We start from the raw sequence: 22,898 nt of genomic DNA, 5'->3' as shown, positions 1-22,898 counted from the left end.
GCACCATTGTGGTTTGTCCGGAATTTTGTACCGAAATTGGTTGAATTAAGTTTGTCGAAAATTGTATTCGGCGTCGAATTGCGATTCGGGGCGGTGGGAGATTGTAATGCGTTAATGTCAGCAAATGAAATTGCCAGGGAGGTACTGAGTTACTGTCAGTGTGTGAGTTAGATGGGATATGTGGGGTTGGTGGTGTTTACCTGTGATCAGGACGTTTGGGAAGGGTGTTAACTGGTGGCGTTGACACTCCTCTCAAGAGCTTGCATGCATGTATGTATGTATTGATGTATGAACATCTATATATTGTATGTATGTCGAGGTTGACTGTTACATACATAGATATTAACGCACTGGCGCAGGGGATAATTAAATCCTTTCTGGCCTCACAAATTGTCCCATGCCGTTGCTGGGACACGAACCCGTGGCACAGAATCGCCCGCAAATTGCAAGAATAACCACGATACGCTCTGAGCTATCGAAGCTTCCATAAAAAGGGAAGTTCTTTAACTCAACCATATGCATGGGGCCTACAATCTACGCGGTCGATCCCGCTTACGTGCATGAAACAGTGGGCAGACCTGTCACTGGCTAGTATGTACTGATGTATGAATATCTATATATTGTATGTATGTCGAAGTTGACTGTATGTATGTTATGTATGTATGTTATGTATGTATGTATGTAACGTAGATACCATAATTAATTTAAATTCTTATTTCATGACTAAACATGACTGCCGGATTCTTTATTGAGTATCTTGTGTTAAATGTGAACACCTTTTCTTGACGTCTTGGTTGGCATATAATCGTTAGAATGTTGTCTTGTGGTTATGAAGACCTTTTAGCGTACGTACTTGGTTTCTCGCCACTAGGCTGCATCATATGACACCTGCTCAAAATGCTTGTCGTCAGCTTTTTGATTTTCATAACTGGTGCGACCTCTCTGGAATTTGAAGGTGCGGATCAGGTAACGTGTACTTATTTTGCATCCATGTAGTCGTAGCTGTTGCCGTACACATGTTTCTTGACGTGTAGATTTAGTTATACGCCACTTTAGAACGTGAAAGAGTGGTTATCGTCACAATGTGTTAGATGAATCATGGAGCTGTAGTAAGAGTTAGTCAGTACGTCTAAGACATGAATTATAGTTTTAAATAGAACCATGACATTGTAGTCAGTCATGGAGTTGTAGATACACCTATGGAGTTTAAGTCATGCAGTTCGAGTTACAATCACGTTTTAATTAGATATATAATTTTAATTATTGTCAGGAGGTATTAGTTTTCATTAGAGTCATGTATCCTAGTCAGACAAGTGTAGTTTCAATTACAAACTTGCAGTTTTAATCACTGGCGTGTAGTTTCAATTACAAACTTGCAGCTTCAATCACTGGCGTGTAGTTTCAATTACAAACTTGCAGCTTCAATCAATGACGTGTAGTTTCAATTACAAACTTGCAGCTTCAATCACAGACGTGTAGTTTCAATTACAAATTTGCAGCTTCAATCACTGACGTGTAGTTTCAATTACAAACTTGCAGCTTCAATCACAGACGTGTAGTTTCAATTACAAACTTGCAGCTTCAATCACAGGAGTGTAGTTTCAATTACAAACTTGCAGCTTCAATCACAGGCGTGTAGTTTCAATTACAAACTTGCAGCTTCAATCACAGGCGTGTAGTTTCAATTACAAACTTGCAGCTTCAATCACAGGCGTGTAGTTTCAATTACAAACTTGCAGCTTCAATCACAGGAGTGTAGTTTCAATTACAAACTTGCAGCTTCAATCACAGACGTGTAGTTTCAATTACAAACTTGCAGCTTCAATCACAGGAGTGTAGTTTCAATTACAAACTTGCAGCTTCAATTACTGGCGTGTAGTTTCAATTACAAACTTGCAGCTTCAATTACTGGCGTGTAGTTTCAATTACAAACTTGCAGCTTCAATCACAGACGTGTAGTTTCAATTACAAACTTGCAGCTTCAATCACAGGAGTGTAGTTTTAATTACAAACTTGCAGCTTTAGTTACAGGAGTGTAGTTTCAATTACAAACAGGCAGTTTTATTTATAGTATTGTAGTTTTAGTTAAGGCATGCATTTTTAGTTACAAGAGTACAAATTGAGTCACAGATGTGCAGTTTTAGTTAGAGTTATGTAGTTTAGTTACAACATGCAGCAGTTAGAATCATGTAGTTTACTTACAACATGCAGCTTTAGTTAGAGTCATGTAGTTTTAGTTACAACATGCAGTTTTAGTTAGAATCATGTAGTTTAGTTACAACATGCAGCTTTAGTTAGAGTCATGTAGTTTAGTGACATGTAGCCTTAGAGTCATGCAGTTTAGTTACAATATGCAGCTTTAGTTAGAGTCATGTAGTTTAGTTACAACATGCAGTTTTGGTTAGAGTCATGTAGTTTAGTTACAACATGCAGCCTTAGGGTTATGTAGTTTAGTTACAACATGCAGTTTTAGTTAGAGTCATGTAGTTTTAGTTACATGCAGCCTTAGAGTCATGCAGTTTAGTTACAACATGCAGCTTTAGTTAGAGTCATGTAGTTTAGTTACAACATGCAGCTTTAGTTAGAATCATGTAGTTTAGTTACAACATGCAGCTTTAGTTAGAGTCATGTAGTTTTAGTAACAACATGCAGCTTTAGCTAGAATCATGTAGTTTAGTTACAACATGCAACTTTAGTTAGAGTCATGTAGTTTAGTTACAACATGCAGCTGTAGTTAGTAATGTAGTTGAGTTACAACATGCAGCTTTAGCTAGAATCATGTAGTTTAGTTACAACATGCAGTTTTAGTTAGAGTCATGTAGTTTAGTTACAACATGCAGCCTTAGGGTTATGTAGTTTAGTTACAATATGCAGTTTTAGTTAAAGTCATGTAGTTTTAATTACATGCAGCCTTAGAGTCCTGCAGTTTAGTTACAACATGCAGTTTTAGTTAGAGTCATGTAGTTTTAGTAACAACATGCAGCTTTAGCTAGAATCATGTAGTTTAGTTACAACATGCAGTTTTAGTTAGAATCATGTAGTTTAGTTACAACATGCAGCTTTAGTTAGAGTCATGTAGTTTAGTTACAACATGCAGCTTTAGTTAGAGTCATGTAGTTTAGTTACAACATGCAGTTTTAGTTAGAGTCATGTAGTTTAGTTATAACATGCAGCTTTAGTTAGAGTCATGTAGTTTTAGTAACAACATGCAGCTTTAGCTAGAATCATGTAGTTTAGTTACAACATGCAGTTTTAGTTAGAATCATGTAGTTTAGTTACAACATGCAGCTTTAGTTAGAGTCATGTAGTTTAGTTACAACATGCAGCTTTAGTTAGAGTCATGTAGTTTAGTTACAACATGCAGCTTTAGTTAGAGTCATGTAGTTTAGTTACAACATGCAGCTTTAGCTAGAATCATGTAGTTTAGTTACAACATGCAACTTTAGTTAGAGTCATGTAGTTTAGTTACAACATGCAGCTGTAGTTAGTACTGTAGTTGAGTTACAACATGCAGCTTTAGCTAGAATCATGTAGTTTAGTTACAACATGCAGTTTTAGTTAGAGTCATGTAGTTTAGTTACAACATGCAGCCTTAGGGTTATGTAGTTTAGTTACAATATGCAGTTTTAGTTAGAGTCATGTAGTTTTAATTACATGCAGCCTTAGAGTCCTGCAGTTTAGTTACAACATGCAGTTTTAGTTAGAGTCATGTAGTTTTAGTAACAACATGCAGCTTTAGCTAGAATCATGTAGTTTAGTTACAACATGCAGTTTTAGTTAGAATCATCTAGTTTAGTTACAACATGCAGCTTTAGTTAGAGTCATGTAGTTTTAGTTACAACATGCAGCTTTAGTTAGAATCATGCAGTTTGGTTACAACATGCAACTTTAGTTAGAGTCATGTAGTTTTAGTTACAACATGCAGCTTTAGTTAGAGTCATGTAGTTTACTTACAACATGCAGCTTTAGTTAGAGTCATGTAGTTTGGTTACAACATGCAGTTTAGTTAGAGTCATGTAGTTTAGTTACAACATGCAGCTTTAGTTTGAGTCATGTAGTTTTAGTAACAACATGCAGCTTTAGATAGAATCATGTAGTTTAGTAACAACATGCAGTTTTAGTTAGAGTCACATAGTTTAATTACAACATGCAGTTTTAGTTAGAGTCATGTAGTTTTAGTAACAACATGCAGCTTTAGCTAGAATCATGTAGTTTAGTTACAACATGCAACTTTAGTTAGAGTTATGTAGTTTAGTTACAACATGCAGCTGTAGTTAGTAATGTAGTTGAGTTACAACATGCAGCTTTAGCTAGAATCATGTAGTTTAGTTACAACATGCAGTTTTGGTTAGAGTCATGTAGTTTAGTTACAACATGCAGCCTTAGGGTTATGTAGTTTAGTTACAACATGCAGTTTTAGTTAGAGTCATGTAGTTTTAGTTACATGCAGCCTTAGAGTCATGCAGTTTAGTTACAACATGCAGCTTTAGTTAGAGTCATGTAGTTTAGTTACAACATGCAGCTTTAGTTAGAATCATGTAGTTTAGTTACAACATGCAGCTTTAGTTAGAGTCATGTAGTTTTAGTAACAACATGCAGCTTTAGCTAGAATCATGTAGTTTAGTTACAACATGCAACTTTAGTTAGAGTCATGTAGTTTAGTTACAACATGCAGCTGTAGTTAGTAATGTAGTTGAGTTACAACATGCAGCTTTAGCTAGAATCATGTAGTTTAGTTACAACATGCAGTTTTAGTTAGAGTCATGTAGTTTAGTTACAACATGCAGCCTTAGGGTTATGTAGTTTAGTTACAATATGCAGTTTTAGTTAAAGTCATGTAGTTTTAATTACATGCAGCCTTAGAGTCCTGCAGTTTAGTTACAACATGCAGTTTTAGTTAGAGTCATGTAGTTTTAGTAACAACATGCAGCTTTAGCTAGAATCATGTAGTTTAGTTACAACATGCAGTTTTAGTTAGAATCATGTAGTTTAGTTACAACATGCAGCTTTAGTTAGAGTCATGTAGTTTAGTTACAACATGCAGCTTTAGTTAGAGTCATGTAGTTTAGTTACAACATGCAGTTTTAGTTAGAGTCATGTAGTTTAGTTATAACATGCAGCTTTAGTTAGAGTCATGTAGTTTTAGTAACAACATGCAGCTTTAGCTAGAATCATGTAGTTTAGTTACAACATGCAGTTTTAGTTAGAATCATGTAGTTTAGTTACAACATGCAGCTTTAGTTAGAGTCATGTAGTTTAGTTACAACATGCAGTTTTAGTTAGAGTCATGTAGTTTAGTTATAACATGCAGCTTTAGTTAGAGTCATGTAGTTTAGTTACAACATGCAGCTTTAGCTAGAATCATGTAGTTTAGTTACAACATGCAACTTTAGTTAGAGTCATGTAGTTTAGTTACAACATGCAGCTGTAGTTAGTACTGTAGTTGAGTTACAACATGCAGCTTTAGCTAGAATCATGTAGTTTAGTTACAACATGCAGTTTTAGTTAGAGTCATGTAGTTTAGTTACAACATGCAGCCTTAGGGTTATGTAGTTTAGTTACAATATGCAGTTTTAGTTAGAGTCATGTAGTTTTAATTACATGCAGCCTTAGAGTCCTGCAGTTTAGTTACAACATGCAGTTTTAGTTAGAGTCATGTAGTTTTAGTAACAACATGCAGCTTTAGCTAGAATCATGTAGTTTAGTTACAACATGCAGTTTTAGTTAGAATCATGTAGTTTAGTTACAACATGCAGCTTTAGTTAGAGTCATGTAGTTTAGTTACAACATGCAGCTTTAGTTAGAATCATGCAGTTTGGTTACAACATGCAGCTTTAGTTAGAGTCATGTAGTTTAGTTACAACATGCAGCTTTAGTTAGAGTCATGTAGTTTACTTACAACATGCAGCTTTAGTTAGAGTCATGTAGTTTGGTTACAACATGCAGTTTAGTTAGAGTCATGTAGTTTAGTTACAACATGCAGCTTTAGTTTGAGTCATGTAGTTTTAGTAACAACATGCAGCTTTAGATAGAATCATGTAGTTTAGTAACAACATGCAGTTTTAGTTAGAGTCACATAGTTTAATTACAACATGCAGTTTTAGTTAGAGTCATGTAGTTTTAGTAACAACATGCAGCTTTAGCTAGAATCATGTAGTTTAGTTACAACATGCAGTTTTAGTTAGAGTCATGTAGTTTAGTTACAACATGCAGCTTTAGTTAGAGTCATGTAGTTTAGTTACAACATGCAGCTTTAGTTAGAGTCATGTAGTTTAGTTACAACATGCAACTTTAGTTAGATTCATGTAGTTTAGTTACAACATGCAACTTTAGTTAGAGTCATGTAGTTTAGTTACAACATGCAGCTGTAGTTAGTAATGTAGTTGAGTTACAACATGCAGCTTTAGCTAGAATCATGTAGTTTAGTTACAACATGCAGTTTTAGTTAGAGTCATGTAGTTTAGTTACAACATGCAGCCTTAGGGTTATGTAGTTTAGTTACAATATGCAGTTTTAGTTAGAGTCATGTAGTTTTAATTACATGCAGCCTTAGAGTCCTGCAGTTTAGTTACAACATGCAGTTTTAGTTAGAGTCATGTAGTTTTAGTAACAACATGCAGCTTTAGCTAGAATCATGTAGTTTAGTTACAACATGCAGTTTTAGTTAGAATCATGTAGTTTAGTTACAACATGCAGCTTTAGTTAGAGTCATGTAGTTTAGTTACAACATGCAGCTTTAGTTAGAGTCATGTAGTTTAGTTACAACATGCAGTTTTAGTTAGAGTCATGTAGTTTAGTTACAACATGCAGCTTTAGTTAGAGTCATGTAGTTTAGTTACAACATGCAGCTTTAGTTAGAGTCATGTAGTTTAGTTACAACATGCAGCTTTAGTTAGAGTCATGTAGTTTAGTTACAACATGCAGCTTTACTTAGAGTCATGTAGTTTTAGTTACAACATGCAGCTTTAGTTAGAATCATGTAGTTTGGTTACAACATGCAGCTTTAGTTAGAGTCATGTAGTTTAGTTACAACATGCAGCTTTAGTTAGAGTCATGTAGTTTAGTTACAACATGCAACTTTAGTTAGAGTCATGTAGTTTTAGTTACAACATGCAGCTTTAGTTAGAGTCATGTAGTTTACTTACAACATGCAGCTTTAGTTAGAGTCATGTAGTTTGGTTACAACATGCAGTTTAGTTAGAGTCATGTAGTTTAGTTACAACATGCAGCCTTAGGGTTATGTAGTTTAGTTACAATATGCAGTTTTAGTTAGAGTCATGTAGTTTTAATTACATGCAGCCTTAGAGTCCTGCAGTTTAGTTACAACATGCAGTTTTAGTTAGAGTCATGTAGTTTTAGTAACAACATGCAGCTTTAGCTAGAATCATGTAGTTTAGTTACAACATGCAGTTTTAGTTAGAATCATGTAGTTTAGTTACAACATGCAGCTTTAGTTAGAGTCATGTAGTTTAGTTACAACATGCAGCTTTAGTTAGAGTCATGTAGTTTAGTTACAACATGCAGTTTTAGTTAGAGTCATGTAGTTTAGTTACAACATGCAGCTTTAGTTAGAGTCATGTAGTTTAGTTACAACATGCAGCTTTAGTTAGAGTCATGTAGTTTAGTTACAACATGCAGCTTTAGTTAGAGTCATGTAGTTTAGTTACAACATGCAGCTTTAGTTAGAGTCATGTAGTTTAGTTACAACATGCAGCTTTAGTTAGAGTCATGTAGTTTAGTTACAACATGCAGCTTTAGTTAGAGTCATGTAGTTTAGTTACAACATGCAGCTTTAGTTAGAGTCATGTAGTTTAGTTACAACATGCAGCTTTAGTTAGAGTCATGTAGTTTAGTTACAACATGCAGCTTTAGTTAGAGTCATGTAGTTTAGTTACAACATGCAGCTTTAGTTAGAGTCATGTAGTTTACTTACAACATGCAGCTTTAGTTAGAGTCATGTAGTTTGGTTACAACATGCAGTTTAGTTAGAGTCATGTAGTTTAGTTACAACATGCAGCTTTAGTTTGAGTCATGTAGTTTAGTTACAACATGCAGCTTTAGTTAGAGTCATGTAGTTTAGTTACAACATGCAGTTTTAGTTAGAGTCATGTAGTTTAGTTACAACATGCAGTTTTAGTTAGAGTCATGTAGTTTTAGTAACAACATGCAGCTTTAGCTAGAATCATGTAGTTTAGTTACAACATGCAACTTTAGTTAGAGTCATGTAGTTTAGTTACAACATGCAGCTGTAGTTAGTATGTAGTTAGTTACAACATGCAGCTTTAGCTAGAATCATGTAGTTTAGTTACAACATGCAGTTTTAGTTAGAGTCATGTAGTTTAGTTACAACATGCAGCCTTAGGGTTATGTAGTTTAGTTACAATATGCAGTTTTAGTTAGAGTCATGTAGTTTTAATTACATGCAGCCTTAGAGTCCTGCAGTTTAGTTACAACATGCAGTTTTAGTTAGAGTCATGTAGTTTTAGTAACAACATGCAGCTTTAGCTAGAATCATGTAGTTTAGTTACAACATGCAGTTTTAGTTAGAATCATGTAGTTTAGTTACAACATGCAGCTTTAGTTAGAGTCATGTAGTTTAGTTACAACATGCAGCTTTAGTTAGAGTCATGTAGTTTAGTTACAACATGCAGTTTTAGTTAGAGTCATGTAGTTTAGTTACAACATGCAGCTTTAGTTAGAGTCATGTAGTTTAGTTACAACATGCAGCTTTAGTTAGAGTCATGTAGTTTAGTTACAACATGCAGCTTTAGTTAGAGTCATGTAGTTTAGTTACAACATGCAGCTTTAGTTAGAGTCATGTAGTTTAGTTACAACATGCAGCTTTAGTTAGAGTCATGTAGTTTAGTTACAACATGCAGCTTTAGTTAGAGTCATGTAGTTTAGTTACAACATGCAGCTTTAGTTAGAGTCATGTAGTTTAGTTACAACATGCAGCTTTAGTTAGAGTCATGTAGTTTAGTTACAACATGCAGCTTTAGTTAGAGTCATGTAGTTTAGTTACAACATGCAGCTTTAGTTAGAGTCATGTAGTTTAGTTACAACATGCAGCTTTAGTTAGAGTCATGTAGTTTAGTTACAACATGCAGCTTTAGTTAGAGTCATGTAGTTTAGTTACAACATGCAGCTTAGTTATGTAGTTTAGTTACAATATGCAGTTTTAGTTAGAGTCATGTAGTTTTAACAACATGCAGCTTTAGTTAGTCATGTAGTTTAGTTACAACATGCAGTTTTAGTTAGAGTCATGTAGTTTAGTTACAACATGCAGCTTTAGTTAGAGTCATGTAGTTTAGTTACAACATGCAGCTTTAGTTAGAGTCATGTAGTTTAGTTACAACATGCAGCTTTAGTTAGAGTCATGTAGTTTAGTTACAACATGCAGCTTTAGTTAGAGTCATGTAGTTTAGTTACAACATGCAGCTTTAGTTAGAGTCATGTAGTTTAGTTACAACATGCAGCTTTAGTTAGAGTCATGTAGTTTAGTTACAACATGCAGTTTAGTTAGTCATGTAGTTTAGTTACAACATGCAGCTTTAGTTAGAGTCATGTAGTTTAGTTACAACATGCAGTTTTAGTTAGAGTCATGTAGTTTAGTTACAACATGCAGCCTTAGGGTCATGTAGTTTAGTTACAACATGCAGCTTTAGTTAGTCAGTACATGTAGTTTAGTTACAACATGCAGCTTTAGTTAGAGTCATGTAGTTTTAGTTACAACATGCAGCTTTAGTTAGAGTCATGTAGTTTAGTTACAACATGCAGCTTTAGTTAGAGTCATGTAGTTTAGTTACAACATGCAGCTTTAGTTAGAGTCATGTAGTTTAGTTACAACATGCAGCTTTAGTTAGAGTCATGTAGTTTAGTTACAACATGCAGCTTTAGTTAGAGTCATGTAGTTTAGTTACAACATGCAGCTTTAGTTAGAGTCATGTAGTTTAGTTACAACATGCAGCTTTAGTTAGAGTCATGTAGTTTAGTTACAACATGCAGCTTTAGTTTGAGTCATGTAGTTTTAGTTACAACATGCAGCTTTAGTTAGAATCATGTAGTTTAGTTACAACATGCAGTTTTAGTTAGAGTCACATAGTTTAGTTACAACATGCAGTTTTAGTTAGAGTCATGTAGTTTACTTACAACATGCAGCTTTAGTTAGAGTCATGTAGTTTGGTTACAACATGCAGTTTAGTTAGAGTCATGTAGTTTAGTTACAACATGCAGCCTTAGTTATGTAGTTTAGTTACATGCAGTTTAGTTAGAGTCATGTAGTTTTAGTTACATGCAGCCTTAGAGTCCTGTAGTTTAGTTACAACATGCAGTTTTAGTTAGAGTCATGTAGTTTTAGTAACAACATGCAGCTTTAGCTAGAATCATGTAGTTTAGTTACAACATGCAGTTTTAGTTAGAATCATGTAGTTTAGTTACAACATGCAGCTTTAGTTAGAGTCATGTAGTTTAGTTACAACATGCAGCTTTAGTTAGAGTCATGTAGTTTAGTTACAACATGCAGTTTTAGTTAGAGTCATGTAGTTTAGTTACAACATGCAGCTTTAGTTAGAGTCATGTAGTTTTAGTAACAACATGCAGCTTTTAGAATCATGTAGTTTAGTTACAACATGCAGTTTTAGTTAGAGTCATGTAGTTTAGTTACAACATGCAGCTTTAGTTAGAGTCATGTAGTTTAGTTACAACATGCAGCTTTAGTTAGAGTCATGTAGTTTAGTTACAACATGCAGCTTTAGTTAGAGTCATGTAGTTTAGTTACAACATGCAGCCTTAGGGTTATGTAGTTTAGTTACAATATGCAGTTTTAGTTAAAGTCATGTAGTTTTAATTACATGCAGCCTTAGAGTCCTGCAGTTTAGTTACAACATGCAGTTTTAGTTAGAATCATGTAGTTTTAGTAACAACATGCAGCTTTAGTTAGAGTCATGTAGTTTAGTTACAACATGCAGCTTTAGTTAGAGTCATGTAGTTTAGTTACAACATGCAGTTTTAGTTAGAGTCATGTAGTTTAGTTATAACATGCAGCTTTAGTTAGAGTCATGTAGTTTTAGTAACAGCATGCAGCTTTAGCTAGACTCATGTAGTTTAGTTACAACATGCAACTTTAGTTAGAGTCATGTAGTTTAGTTACAACATGCAGCTGTAGTTAGTAATGTAGTTGAGTTACAACATGCAGCTTTAGCTAGAATCATGTAGTTTAGTTACAACATGCAGTTTTAGTTAGAGTCATGTAGTTTAGTTACAACATGCAGCCTTAGGGTTATGTAGTTTAGTTACAATATGCAGTTTTAGTTAGAGTCATGTAGTTTTAATTACATGCAGCCTTAGAGTCCTGCAGTTTAGTTACAACATGCAGTTTTAGTTAGAGTCATGTAGTTTTAGTAACAACATGCAGCTTTAGCTAGAATCATGTAGTTTAGTTACAACATGCAGTTTTAGTTAGAATCATGTAGTTTAGTTACAACATGCAGCTTTAGTTAGAGTCATGTAGTTTAGTTACAACATGCAGCTTTAGTTAGAGTCATGTAGTTTAGTTACAACATGCAGTTTTAGTTAGAGTCATGTAGTTTAGTTACAACATGCAGCTTTAGTTAGAGTCATGTAGTTTAGTTACAACATGCAGCTTTAGTTAGAGTCATGTAGTTTAGTTACAACATGCAGCTTTAGTTAGAGTCATGTAGTTTAGTTACAACATGCAGCTTTAGTTAGAGTCATGTAGTTTAGTTACAACATGCAGCTTTAGTTAGAGTCATGTAGTTTAGTTACAACATGCAGCTTTAGTTAGAGTCATGTAGTTTAGTTACAACATACTTTAGTTAGAGTCATGTAGTTTAGTTACAACATGCAGCTTTAGTTAGAGTCATGTAGTTTAGTTACAACATGCAGCTTTAGTTAGAGTCATGTAGTTTAGTTACAACATGCAGTTTAGTTAGAGTCATGTAGTTTAGTTACAACATGCAGCTTTAGTTTGAGTCATGTAGTTTTAGTAACAACATGCAGCTTTAGATAGAATCATGTAGTTTAGTAACAACATGCAGTTTTAGTTAGAGTCACATAGTTTAGTTACAACATGCAGTTTTAGTTAGAGTCATGTAGTTTACTTACAACATGCAGCTTTAGTTAGAGTCATGTAGTTTGGTTACAACATGCAGTTTAGTTAGAGTCATGTAGTTTAGTTACAACATGCAGCCTTAGGGTTATGTAGTTTAGTTACAATATGCAGTTTTAGTTAGAGTCATGTAGTTTTATTACATGCACTTAGACAGTTTAGTTACAACATGCAGTTTTAGTTAGAGTCATGTAGTTTAGTTACAACATGCAGCTTTAGCTAGAATCATGTAGTTTAGTTACAACATGCAGTTTTAGTTAGAATCATGTAGTTTAGTTACAACATGCAGCTTTAGTTAGAGTCATGTAGTTTAGTTACAACATGCAGCTTTAGTTAGAGTCATGTAGTTTAGTTACAACATGCAGTTTTAGTTAGAGTCATGTAGTTTAGTTATAACATGCAGCTTTAGTTAGAGTCATGTAGTTTTAGTAACAACATGCAGCTTTAGTTAGAATCATGTAGTTTAGTTACAACATGCAGCTTTAGTTAGAGTCATGTAGTTTAGTTACAACATGCAGCTTTAGTTAGAGTCATGTAGTTTAGTTACAACATGCAGCTTTAGTTAGAGTCATGTAGTTTAGTTACAACATGCAGCTTTAGTTAGAGTCATGTAGTTTAGTTACAACATGCAGCCTTAGTTAGAGTCATGTAGTTTAGTTACAACATGCAGTTTTAGTTAGAGTCATGTAGTTTTAATTACATGCAGCCTTAGAGTCCTGCAGTTTAGTTACAACATGCAGTTTTAGTTAGAATCATGTAGTTTTAGTAACAACATGCAGCTTTAGTTAGAGTCATGTAGTTTAGTTACAACATGCAGCTTTAGTTAGAGTCATGTAGTTTAGTTACAACATGCAGTTTTAGTTAGAGTCATGTAGTTTAGTTACAACATGCAGCTTTAGTTAGAGTCATGTAGTTTAGTTACAACATGCAGCTTTAGTTAGAGTCATGTAGTTTAGTTACAACATGCAACTTTAGTTAGAGTCATGTAGTTTAGTTACAACATGCAGCTTTAGTTAGTCATGTAGTTTGAGTTACAACATGCAGCTTTAGTTAGAATCATGTAGTTTAGTTACAACATGCAGTTTTAGTTAGAGTCATGTAGTTTAGTTACAACATGCAGCCTTAGGGTTATGTAGTTTAGTTACAATATGCAGTTTTAGTTAGAGTCATGTAGTTTTAATTACATGCAGCCTTAGAGTCCTGCAGTTTAGTTACAACATGCAGTTTTAGTTAGAGTCATGTAGTTTTAGTAACAACATGCAGCTTTAGCTAGAGTCATGTAGTTTAGTTACAACATGCAGCTTTAGTTAGAGTCATGTAGTTTAGTTACAACATGCAGTTTTAGTTAGAGTCATGTAGTTTAGTTACAACATGCAGCTTTAGTTAGAGTCATGTAGTTTAGTTACAACATGCAGTTTTAGTTAGAGTCATGTAGTTTAGTTACAACATGCAGCTTTAGTTAGAGTCATGTAGTTTAGTTACAACATGCAGCTTTAGTTAGAGTCATGTAGTTTAGTTACAACATGCAGCTTTAGTTAGAGTCATGTAGTTTAGTTACAACATGCAGCTTTAGTTAGAGTCATGTAGTTTAGTTACAACATGCAGCTTTAGTTAGAGTCATGTAGTTTAGTTACAACATGCAGCTTTAGTTAGAGTCATGTAGTTTAGTTACAACATGCAGCTTTAGTTAGAGTCATGTAGTTTAGTTACAACATGCAGCTTTAGTTAGAGTCATGTAGTTTAGTTACAACATGCAGCTTTAGTTAGAGTCATGTAGTTTAGTTACAACATGCAGTTTTAGTTAGAGTCATGTAGTTTAGTTACAACATGCAGCTTTAGTTTGAGTCATGTAGTTTTAGTAACAACATGCAGCTTTAGATAGAATCATGTAGTTTAGTAACAACATGCAGTTTTAGTTAGAGTCACATAGTTTAGTTACAACATGCAGTTTTAGTTAGAGTCATGTAGTTTACTTACAACATGCAGCTTTAGTTAGAGTCATGTAGTTTGGTTACAACATGCAGTTTAGTTAGAGTCATGTAGTTTAGTTACAACATGCAGCCTTAGGGTTATGTAGTTTAGTTACAATATGCAGTTTTAGTTAGAGTCATGTAGTTTTAATTACATGCAGCCTTAGAGTCCTGCAGTTTAGTTACAACATGCAGTTTTAGTTAGAATCATGTAGTTTTAGTAACAACATGCAGCTTTAGTTAGAGTCATGTAGTTTAGTTACAACATGCAGCTTTAGTTAGAGTCATGTAGTTTAGTTACAACATGCAGTTTTAGTTAGAGTCATGTAGTTTAGTTACAACATGCAGCTTTAGTTAGAGTCATGTAGTTTAGTTACAACATGCAGTTTTAGTTAGAGTCATGTAGTTTAGTTATAACATGCAGCTTTAGTTAGAGTCATGTAGTTTTAGTAACAGCATGCAGCTTTAGTTAGAGTCATGTAGTTTAGTTACAACATGCAGCTTTAGTTAGAGTCATGTAGTTTAGTTACAACATGCAGCTTTAGTTAGAGTCATGTAGTTTAGTTACAACATGCAGCTTTAGTTAGAGTCATGTAGTTTAGTTACAACATGCAGCTTTAGTTAGAGTCATGTAGTTTAGTTACAACATGCAGCTTTAGTTAGAGTCATGTAGTTTAGTTACAACATGCAGCTTTAGTTAGAGTCATGTAGTTTAGTTACAACATGCAGCTTTAGTTAGAGTCATGTAGTTTAGTTACAACATGCAGTTTTAGTTAGAGTCATGTAGTTTAGTTACAACATGCAGCTTTAGTTAGAGTCATGTAGTTTAGTTACAACATGCAGCTTTAGTTAGAGTCATGTAGTTTAGTTACAACATGCAGCTTTAGTTAGAGTCATGTAGTTTAGTTACAACATGCAGCTTTAGTTAGAGTCATGTAGTTTAGTTACAACATGCAGCTTTAGTTAGAGTCATGTAGTTTAGTTACAACATGCAGCTTTAGTTAGAGTCATGTAGTTTAGTTACAACATGCAGCTTTAGTTAGAGTCATGTAGTTTAGTTACAACATGCAGCTTTAGTTAGAGTCATTAGTTTAGTCATGCAGCTTTAGTCATGTAGTTTAGTTACAACATGCAGCTTTAGTTAGAGTCATGTAGTTTAGTTACAACATGCAGCTTTAGTTAGAGTCATGTAGTTTAGTTACAACATGCAGCTTTAGTTAGAGTCATGTAGTTTAGTTACAACATGCAGCTTTAGTTAGAGTCATGTAGTTTAGTAACAACATGCAGCTTTATCATGTAGTTTAGTTACAACATGCAGCTTTAGTTAGAGTCATGTAGTTTAGTTACAACATGCAGCTTTAGTTAGAGTCATGTAGTTTAGTTACAACATGCAGCTTTAGTTAGAGTCATGTAGTTTAGTTACAACATTTTAGTTAGAGTCATGTAGTTTAGTTACAACATGCAGCCTTAGGGTTATGTAGTTTAGTTACAATATGCAGTTTTAGTTAGAGTCATGTAGTTTTTAATTACATGCAGCCTTAGAGTCATGCAGTTTAGTTACAACATGCAGTTTTAGTTAGAGTCATGTAGTTTTAGTAACAACATGCAGCTTTAGTTAGAATCATGTAGTTTAGTTACAACATGCAGTTTTAGTTAGAGTCATGTAGTTTAGTTACAACATGCAGCTTTAGTTAGAGTCATGTAGTTTAGTTACAACATGCAGCTTTAGTTAGAGTCATGTAGTTTAGTTACAACATGCAGCTTTAGTTAGAGTCATGTAGTTTAGTTACAACATGCAGCTTTAGTTAGAGTCATGTAGTTTAGTTACAACATGCAGCTTTAGTTAGAGTCATGTAGTTTAGTTACAACATGCAGCTTTAGTTAGAGTCATGTAGTTTAGTTACAACATGCAGCTTTAGTTAGAGTCATGTAGTTTAGTTACAACATGCAGCTTTAGTTAGAGTCATGTAGTTTAGTTACAACATGCAGCTTTAGTTAGAGTCATGTAGTTTAGTTACAACATGCAGCTTTAGTTAGAGTCATGTAGTTTAGTTACAACATGCAGCTTTAGTTAGAGTCATGTAGTTTAGTTACAACATGCAGCTTTAGTTAGAGTCATGTAGTTTAGTTACAACATGCAGCTTTAGTTAGAGTCATGTAGTTTAGTTACAACATGCAGCTTTAGTTAGAGTCATGTAGTTTAGTTACAACATGCAGCTTTAGTTAGAGTCATGTAGTTTAGTTACAACATGCAGCTTTAGTTTTCATGTAGTTTAGTTACAACATGCAGCTTTAGTTAGAGTCATGTAGTTTAGTTACAACATGCAGCTTTAGTTAGAGTCATGTAGTTTAGTTACAACATGCAGCTTTAGTTAGAGTCATGTAGTTTAGTTACAACATGCAGCTTTAGTTAGAGTCATGTAGTTTAGTTACAACATGCAGCCTTAGGGTTATGTAGTTTAGTTACAATATGCAGTTTTAGTTAGAGTCATGTACATTACATGCAGCCTTAGAGTCCTGCAGTTTAGTTACAACATGCAGTTTTAGTTAGAATCATGTAGTTTTAGTAACAACATGCAGCTTTAGTTAGAGTCATGTAGTTTAGTTACAACATGCAGCTTTAGTTAGAGTCATGTAGTTTAGTTACAACATGCAGTTTTAGTTAGAGTCATGTAGTTTAGTTACAACATGCAGCTTTAGTTAGAGTCATGTAGTTTAGTTACAACATGCAGCTTTAGTTAGAGTCATGTAGTTTAGTTACAACATGCAGCTTTAGTTAGAGTCATGTAGTTTAGTTACAACATGCAGCTGTAGTTAGTAATGTAGTTGAGTTACAACATGCAGCTTTAGCTAGAATCATGTAGTTTAGTTACAACATGCAGTTTTAGTTAGAGTCATGTAGTTTAGTTACAACATGCAGCCTTAGTTAGTCATGTAGTTTAGTTACAACATGCAGTTTTAGTTAGAGTCATGTAGTTTAGTTACAACATGCAGCTTTAGTTAGAGTCATGTAGTTTAGTTACAACATGCAGTTTTAGTTAGAGTCATGTAGTTTAGTACAACATGCAGCTTTAGTTAGAGTCATGTAGTTTAGTTACAACATGCAGCTTTAGTTAGAGTCATGTAGTTTAGTTACAACATGCAGCTTTAGTTAGAGTCATGTAGTTTAGTTACAACATGCAGCTTTAGTTAGAGTCATGTAGTTTAGTTACAACATGCAGCTTTAGTTAGAGTCATGTAGTTTAGTTACAACATGCAGCTTTAGTTAGTTTAGTTACAACATGCAGCTTTAGTTAGAGTCATGTAGTTTAGTTACATGCAACTTTAGTTAGAGTGTTTAGTTACAACATGCAGCTTTAGTTAGAGTCATGTAGTTTAGTTACAACATGCAGCTTTAGTTAGAGTCATGTAGTTTAGTTACAACATGCAGCTTTAGTTAGAGTCATGTAGTTTAGTTACAACATGCAGCTTTAGTTTAGAGTCATGTAGTTTTAGTTAGACAACATGCAGCTTTAGTTAGAGTCATGTAGTTTAGTACAACATGCAGCTTTAGTTAGAGTCATGTAGTTTAGTTACAACATGCAGCTTTAGTTAGAGTCATGTAGTTTAGTTACAACATGCAGCTTTAGTTAGAGTCATGTAGTTTAGTTACAACATGCAGCTTTAGTTAGAGTCATGTAGTTTAGTTACAACATGCAGCTTTAGTTAGAGTCATGTAGTTTAGTTACAACATGCAGCTTTAGTTAGAGTCATGTAGTTTAGTTACAACATGCAGCTTTAGTTAGAGTCATAGTAGTTTAGTTACAACATGCAGCTTTAGTTAGAGTCATGTAGTTTAGTTACAACATGCAGCTTTTTAGTTAGAGTCATGTAGTTTAGTTACAACATGCAGCTTTAGTTAGAGTCATGTAGTTTAGTTACAACATGCAGCTTTAGTTAGAGTCATGTAGTTTAGTTACAACATGCAGCTTTAGTTAGAGTCATGTAGTTTAGTTACAACATGCAGCTTTAGTTAGAGTCATGTAGTTTAGTTACAACATGCAGTCATGTTTAGTTAGAGTCATGTAGTTTAGTTACAACATGCAGCTTTAGTTAGAGTCATGTAGTTTAGTTACAACATGCAGCTTTAGTTAGAGTCATGTAGTTTAGTTACAACATGCAGCTTTAGTTAGAGTCATGTAGTTTAGTTACAACATGCAGCTTTAGTTAGAGTCATGTAGTTTAGTTACAACATGCAGCTTTAGTTAGAGTCATGTAGTTTAGTTACAACATGCAGCTTTAGTTAGAGTCATGTAGTTTAGTTACAACATGCAGCTTTAGTTAGAGTCATGTAGTTTAGTTACAACATGCAGCTTTAGTTAGAGTCATGTAGTTTAGTTACAACATGCAGCTTTAGTTAGAGTCATGTAGTTTAGTTACAACATGCAGCTTTAGTTAGAGTCATGTAGTTTAGTTACAACATGCAGCTTTAGTTAGAGTCATGTAGTTTAGTTACAACATGCAGCTTTAGTTAGAGTCATGTAGTTTAGTTACAACATGCAGTTTTAGTTAGAGTCATGTAGTTTAGTTACAACATGCAGCTTTAGTTAGAGTCATGTAGTTTAGTTACAACATGCAGCTTTAGTTAGAGTCATGTAGTTTAGTTACAACATGCAGCTTTAGTTAGAGTCATGTAGTTTAGTTACAACATGCAGCTTTAGTTAGAGTCATGTAGTTTAGTTACAACATGCAGCTTTAGTTAGAGTCATGTAGTTTAGTTACAACATGCAGCTTTAGTTAGAGTCATGTAGTTTAGTTACAACATGCAGCTTTAGTTAGAGTCATGTAGTTTAGTTACAACATGCAGCTTTAGTTAGAGTCATGTAGTTTAGTTACAACATGCAGCTTTAGCTTTAGAGTCATGTAGTTTAGTTACAACATGCAGCTTTAGTTAGAGTCATGTAGTTTAGTTACAACATGCAGCTTTAGTTAGAGTCATGTAGTTTAGTTACAACATGCAGCTTTAGTTAGAGTCATGTAGTTTAGTTACAACATGCAGCTTTAGTTAGAGTCATGTAGTTTAGTTACAACATGCAGCTTTAGTTAGAGTCATGTAGTTTAGTTACAACATGCAGCTTTAGTTAGAGTCATGTAGTTTAGTTACAACATGCAGAGTTTAGTTAGAGTCATGTAGTTTAGTTACAACATGCAGCTTTAGTTAGAGTCATGCAGCCTTAGTTTAGTTACAACATGCAGCTTTAGTTAGAGTCATGTAGTTTTAGTAACAACATGCAGCTTTAGTTAGAGTCATGTAGTTTAGTTACAACATGCAGCTTTAGTTAGAGTCATGTAGTTTAGTTACAACATGCAGTTTTAGTTAGAGTCATGTAGTTTAGTTACAACATGCAGCTTTAGTTAGAGTCATGTAGTTTTAGTTACAACATGCAGCTTTAGTTAGAGTCATGTAGTTTAGTTACAACATGCAGCTGTTACAACATGCAGCTTTAGTTAGAGTCATGTAGTTTAGTTACAACATGCAGTCATGTAGTTTAGTACAACATGTAGTTAGTTTAGTTACAACATGCAGCATGTAGTTTAGTTTAGCAGCTTTAGTTAAGTCATGTAGTTTAGTTACAACATGCAGTTTTAGTTAGAGTCATGTAGTTTAGTTACAACATGCAGCCTTAGAGTCATGTAGTTTAGTTACAACATGCAGTTTTAGTTAGAGTCATGTAGTTTAGTAACAACATGCAGCCTTAGAGTCCTGCAGTTTAGTTACAACATGCAGTTTTAGTTAGAGTCATGTAGTTTTAGTAACAACATGCAGCTTTAGCTAGAGTCATGTAGTTTAGTTACAACATGCAGCTTTAGTTAGAGTCATGTAGTTTAGTTACAACATGCAGCTTTAGTTAGAGTCATGTAGTTTAGTTACAACATGCAGCTTTAGTTAGAGTCATGTAGTTTAGTTACAACATGCAGCTTTAGTTAGAGTCATGTAGTTTAGTTACAACATGCAGCTTTAGTTAGAGTCATGTAGTTTAGTTACAACATGCAGCTTTACTTAGAGTCATGTAGTTTTAGTTACAACATGCAGCTTTAGTTAGAATCATGCAGTTTGGTTACAACATGCAGCTTTAGTTAGAGTCATGTAGTTTAGTTACAACATGCAGCTTTAGTTAGAGTCATGTAGTTTAGTTACAACATGCAACTTTAGTTAGAGTCATGTAGTTTTAGTTACAACATGCAGCTTTAGTTAGAGTCATGTAGTTTACTTACAACATGCAGCTTTAGTTAGAGTCATGTAGTTTGGTTACAACATGCAGTTTAGTTAGAGTCATGTAGTTTAGTTACAACATGCAGCTTTAGTTTGAGTCATGTAGTTTTAGTAACAACATGCAGCTTTAGATAGAATCATGTAGTTTAGTAACAACATGCAGTTTTAGTTAGAGTCACATAGTTTAGTTACAACATGCAGTTTTAGTTAGAGTCATGTAGTTTATTTACAACATGCAACTTTAGTTTGAGTCATGTAGTTTTAGTTCCAACATGCAGCTTTAGTTAGAGTCATGTAGTTTTAGTTCCAACATGCAGGTTTAGTTAGAGTTATGTAGTTTAGTTACAACATGCAGCTTTACAAACTTCTAATTCTGTAAGATAATTTTTTGAGAAATAATACTGTAGACAATTGTTATCAGTTAAAAACTTATAAATAATTCATTTGGAGGAAGCTCAAAAATGTTGCATGCATATCTTGCAAATATATATGTTTCAGGCGTGCAGATACATCAGCAGTAAATGGTATTTCACTGGTAACATTCTGACACCACCAAACGTACGACTTACCAACACTGTCCAGTAGTTGGTTCACATGTGTAGCCCTATTAATATGAGATTCACAATCGTTAAACATTTCTTAGTAAATTTCTTTTAATATACAGTTATCATTTTGTATACGTTTCAACCAATATTTTTATTTATATTGCTATATATCTAGATATCTGAATGGGATAACGACCTAATTCATTGCATACCATATGAGTTGTGGTTTTACGATTCACACCAAATATTTGTTTACAAAATGAAAGGTGAACCTGTTGAATATCTGGAGAGTTAGCAAAGTCCCATGTCTCACATCAGTAATTAAGTATAGGTGGTATATATGTATCAAATAAGTAAATTTCTGTTTCGACATTTACATTTAATTTTTTGACGACCTCTTTATAATAAATAAGCTTTACGACCTTGACTTGCTATATGTCTGTGTATATTAGTAAACTTTCCAGTGTAATAAAAAATGAGTCCTAAATAGTTAAAGGAGTCGACAATTTATATAATTTCACCATCATAAGCCCAGTGTTCATGTGTCTTTGTACCACCCCTTTTTCTAAATACAACAATTTTAGTTTTGGCAGTATTTTCTACAACTCTCCAATCTCAATATTCATGTAAGTTAAGTTTATCAAGCATAAAAGAAAATATACATGTAAGTTAAGTTTATCGAGCATAAAAGAAAATATACATGTAAGTTAAGTTTATCGAGCATAAAAGAAAATATACATGTAAGTTAAGTTTATCGAGCATAAAAGACCTTCGACAGTTTCAGAAAATATAACCTTGTCATATGACAAAATATAGCGGTTCAAAATACCAATGCCTGAAACCATGCACAGATAGTTCAAGATGTAATACAGCTTAGTTTGGAGACCAGTGTCGCTTTGAATCTCTATGCATAGATCGATGTAAGAAACTGATTTACCCACTGGTTACCCACAAGAGTATGATATAAAAGAAACATCTAAAGGTATTAATGGAAGATAATCTGCAAATTAAAAGTTTTAGTAAGATCCCTTTGTTTTGATTTGATCAGATTATTTACAGACATACAGTTTTAGATACAAACATACTGCTTTACGTACAGATACGCAACTTTAGTTATAACCATACAGCTTTAGTTATAAACATGTAACTTTAGTTTAGATCATGTAGTTTTAATTACAATCACGCAGCTTTAGATATAGACATGCAGCTTCAGTTATAACCATGCAGGTTTAGTATCACTTAAGTTATTTCAATTATTCATGTAGTTTCAGCTATGCAGTCATGTACTGATATTAAAATATATAAATGTGTTACGAATCAGAAAGAGAACTAACTAAACACAATCAGAAAGTGAACTGACGTTGTATTTCGTATTTACTATTTAGATATCACAGTCACAAAGTGAGCTGATGTTGTGTTTCCTATTTACTATTTAGATAAGCTAATCAGAAAGTGAACTGACGTGTTTCGTAGTTACTGTTTAGAGGACCTAATCAGAAAGTGAACTGACGTGTTTCGTAGTTACTGTTTAGAGGACCAATCAGAAAGTGAGATGTCGTTGTGTTTCGTACTTGCAGAACACGATCCAGAACCTGAAGCTGCAGTACGAGGAGCTGCTGGGCCGCATGGACAAGCTGAAGAAGGACCACGACAAGGAGAGTGGGGAGCTGAGCGGCCTGATGCAGAACAAGCTGGTGGAACTGGAGGACGCTGTCAAGAGGCTCGACAATCTGCAGAGAGACAAGGCTCTCATCGAGCGCTGGATCGTGCAGCACCGCCGAGCTCATAAGATCCGCTTTGGGGACGAGGCTAACAGCGAACCAAAATACTAGTAGTTCTGATGAAGAAGAGGTGGTGTGTCAAATACCTAATTAAAGGCAACTGTTTTTAAATAACGGTGTTCTAATCCAAAGTGAAAAGATATCTTTTTGTAATTCATATTTTTCTTAAATAAGATGTTAATTATTAAAAAGGATTTGTAATTATTAATGAGTTTTTGAAAT

At 34.1% G+C, this 22,898-nt stretch overlaps 1 protein-coding gene across 2 annotated transcripts; it reads left to right on the top strand.

Moving 5' to 3' along the window:
* The first annotated feature begins 818 nt into the window (after positions 1-818).
* On the top strand, positions 819-22,880 carry LOC121384092. Of its 2 annotated transcripts, none has more exons than XM_041514320.1 (2): positions 819-966; positions 22,473-22,880. In XM_041514320.1, the coding sequence occupies exons 1-2, from the start codon at positions 898-900 to the stop codon at positions 22,725-22,727; spliced, it is 324 nt and encodes a 107-aa protein (XP_041370254.1). In that variant the 5' UTR covers positions 819-897; the 3' UTR covers positions 22,728-22,880. The 2 variants fall into 2 exon arrangements, with proteins under 2 accessions (XP_041370254.1, XP_041370255.1); XM_041514321.1 differs by having other exon boundaries at positions 854-955.
* Positions 22,881-22,898: the final 18 nt, after the last annotated feature.

The sequence above is a fragment of the Gigantopelta aegis genome, chromosome 10 (assembly GCF_016097555.1).
Source record: "Gigantopelta aegis isolate Gae_Host chromosome 10, Gae_host_genome, whole genome shotgun sequence".
Taxonomy (NCBI): domain Eukaryota; kingdom Metazoa; phylum Mollusca; class Gastropoda; order Neomphalida; family Peltospiridae; genus Gigantopelta; species Gigantopelta aegis.
This window is presented reverse-complemented; position numbering and strand designations above follow the sequence as displayed.

What these genes read in the sequence shown, in the direction of transcription:
- LOC121384092 (XM_041514320.1), top strand. Translation starts at nt 898, where the DNA reads ATGCTTGTCGTCAGCTTTTTGATTTTCATAACTGGTGCGACCTCTCTG. An exon ending in AATTTGAAGGTGCGGATCAG is followed by an intron (nt 967 to 22,472) that starts GTAACGTGTACT and finishes TCGTACTTGCAG; the next exon opens with AACACGATCCAGAACCTGAA.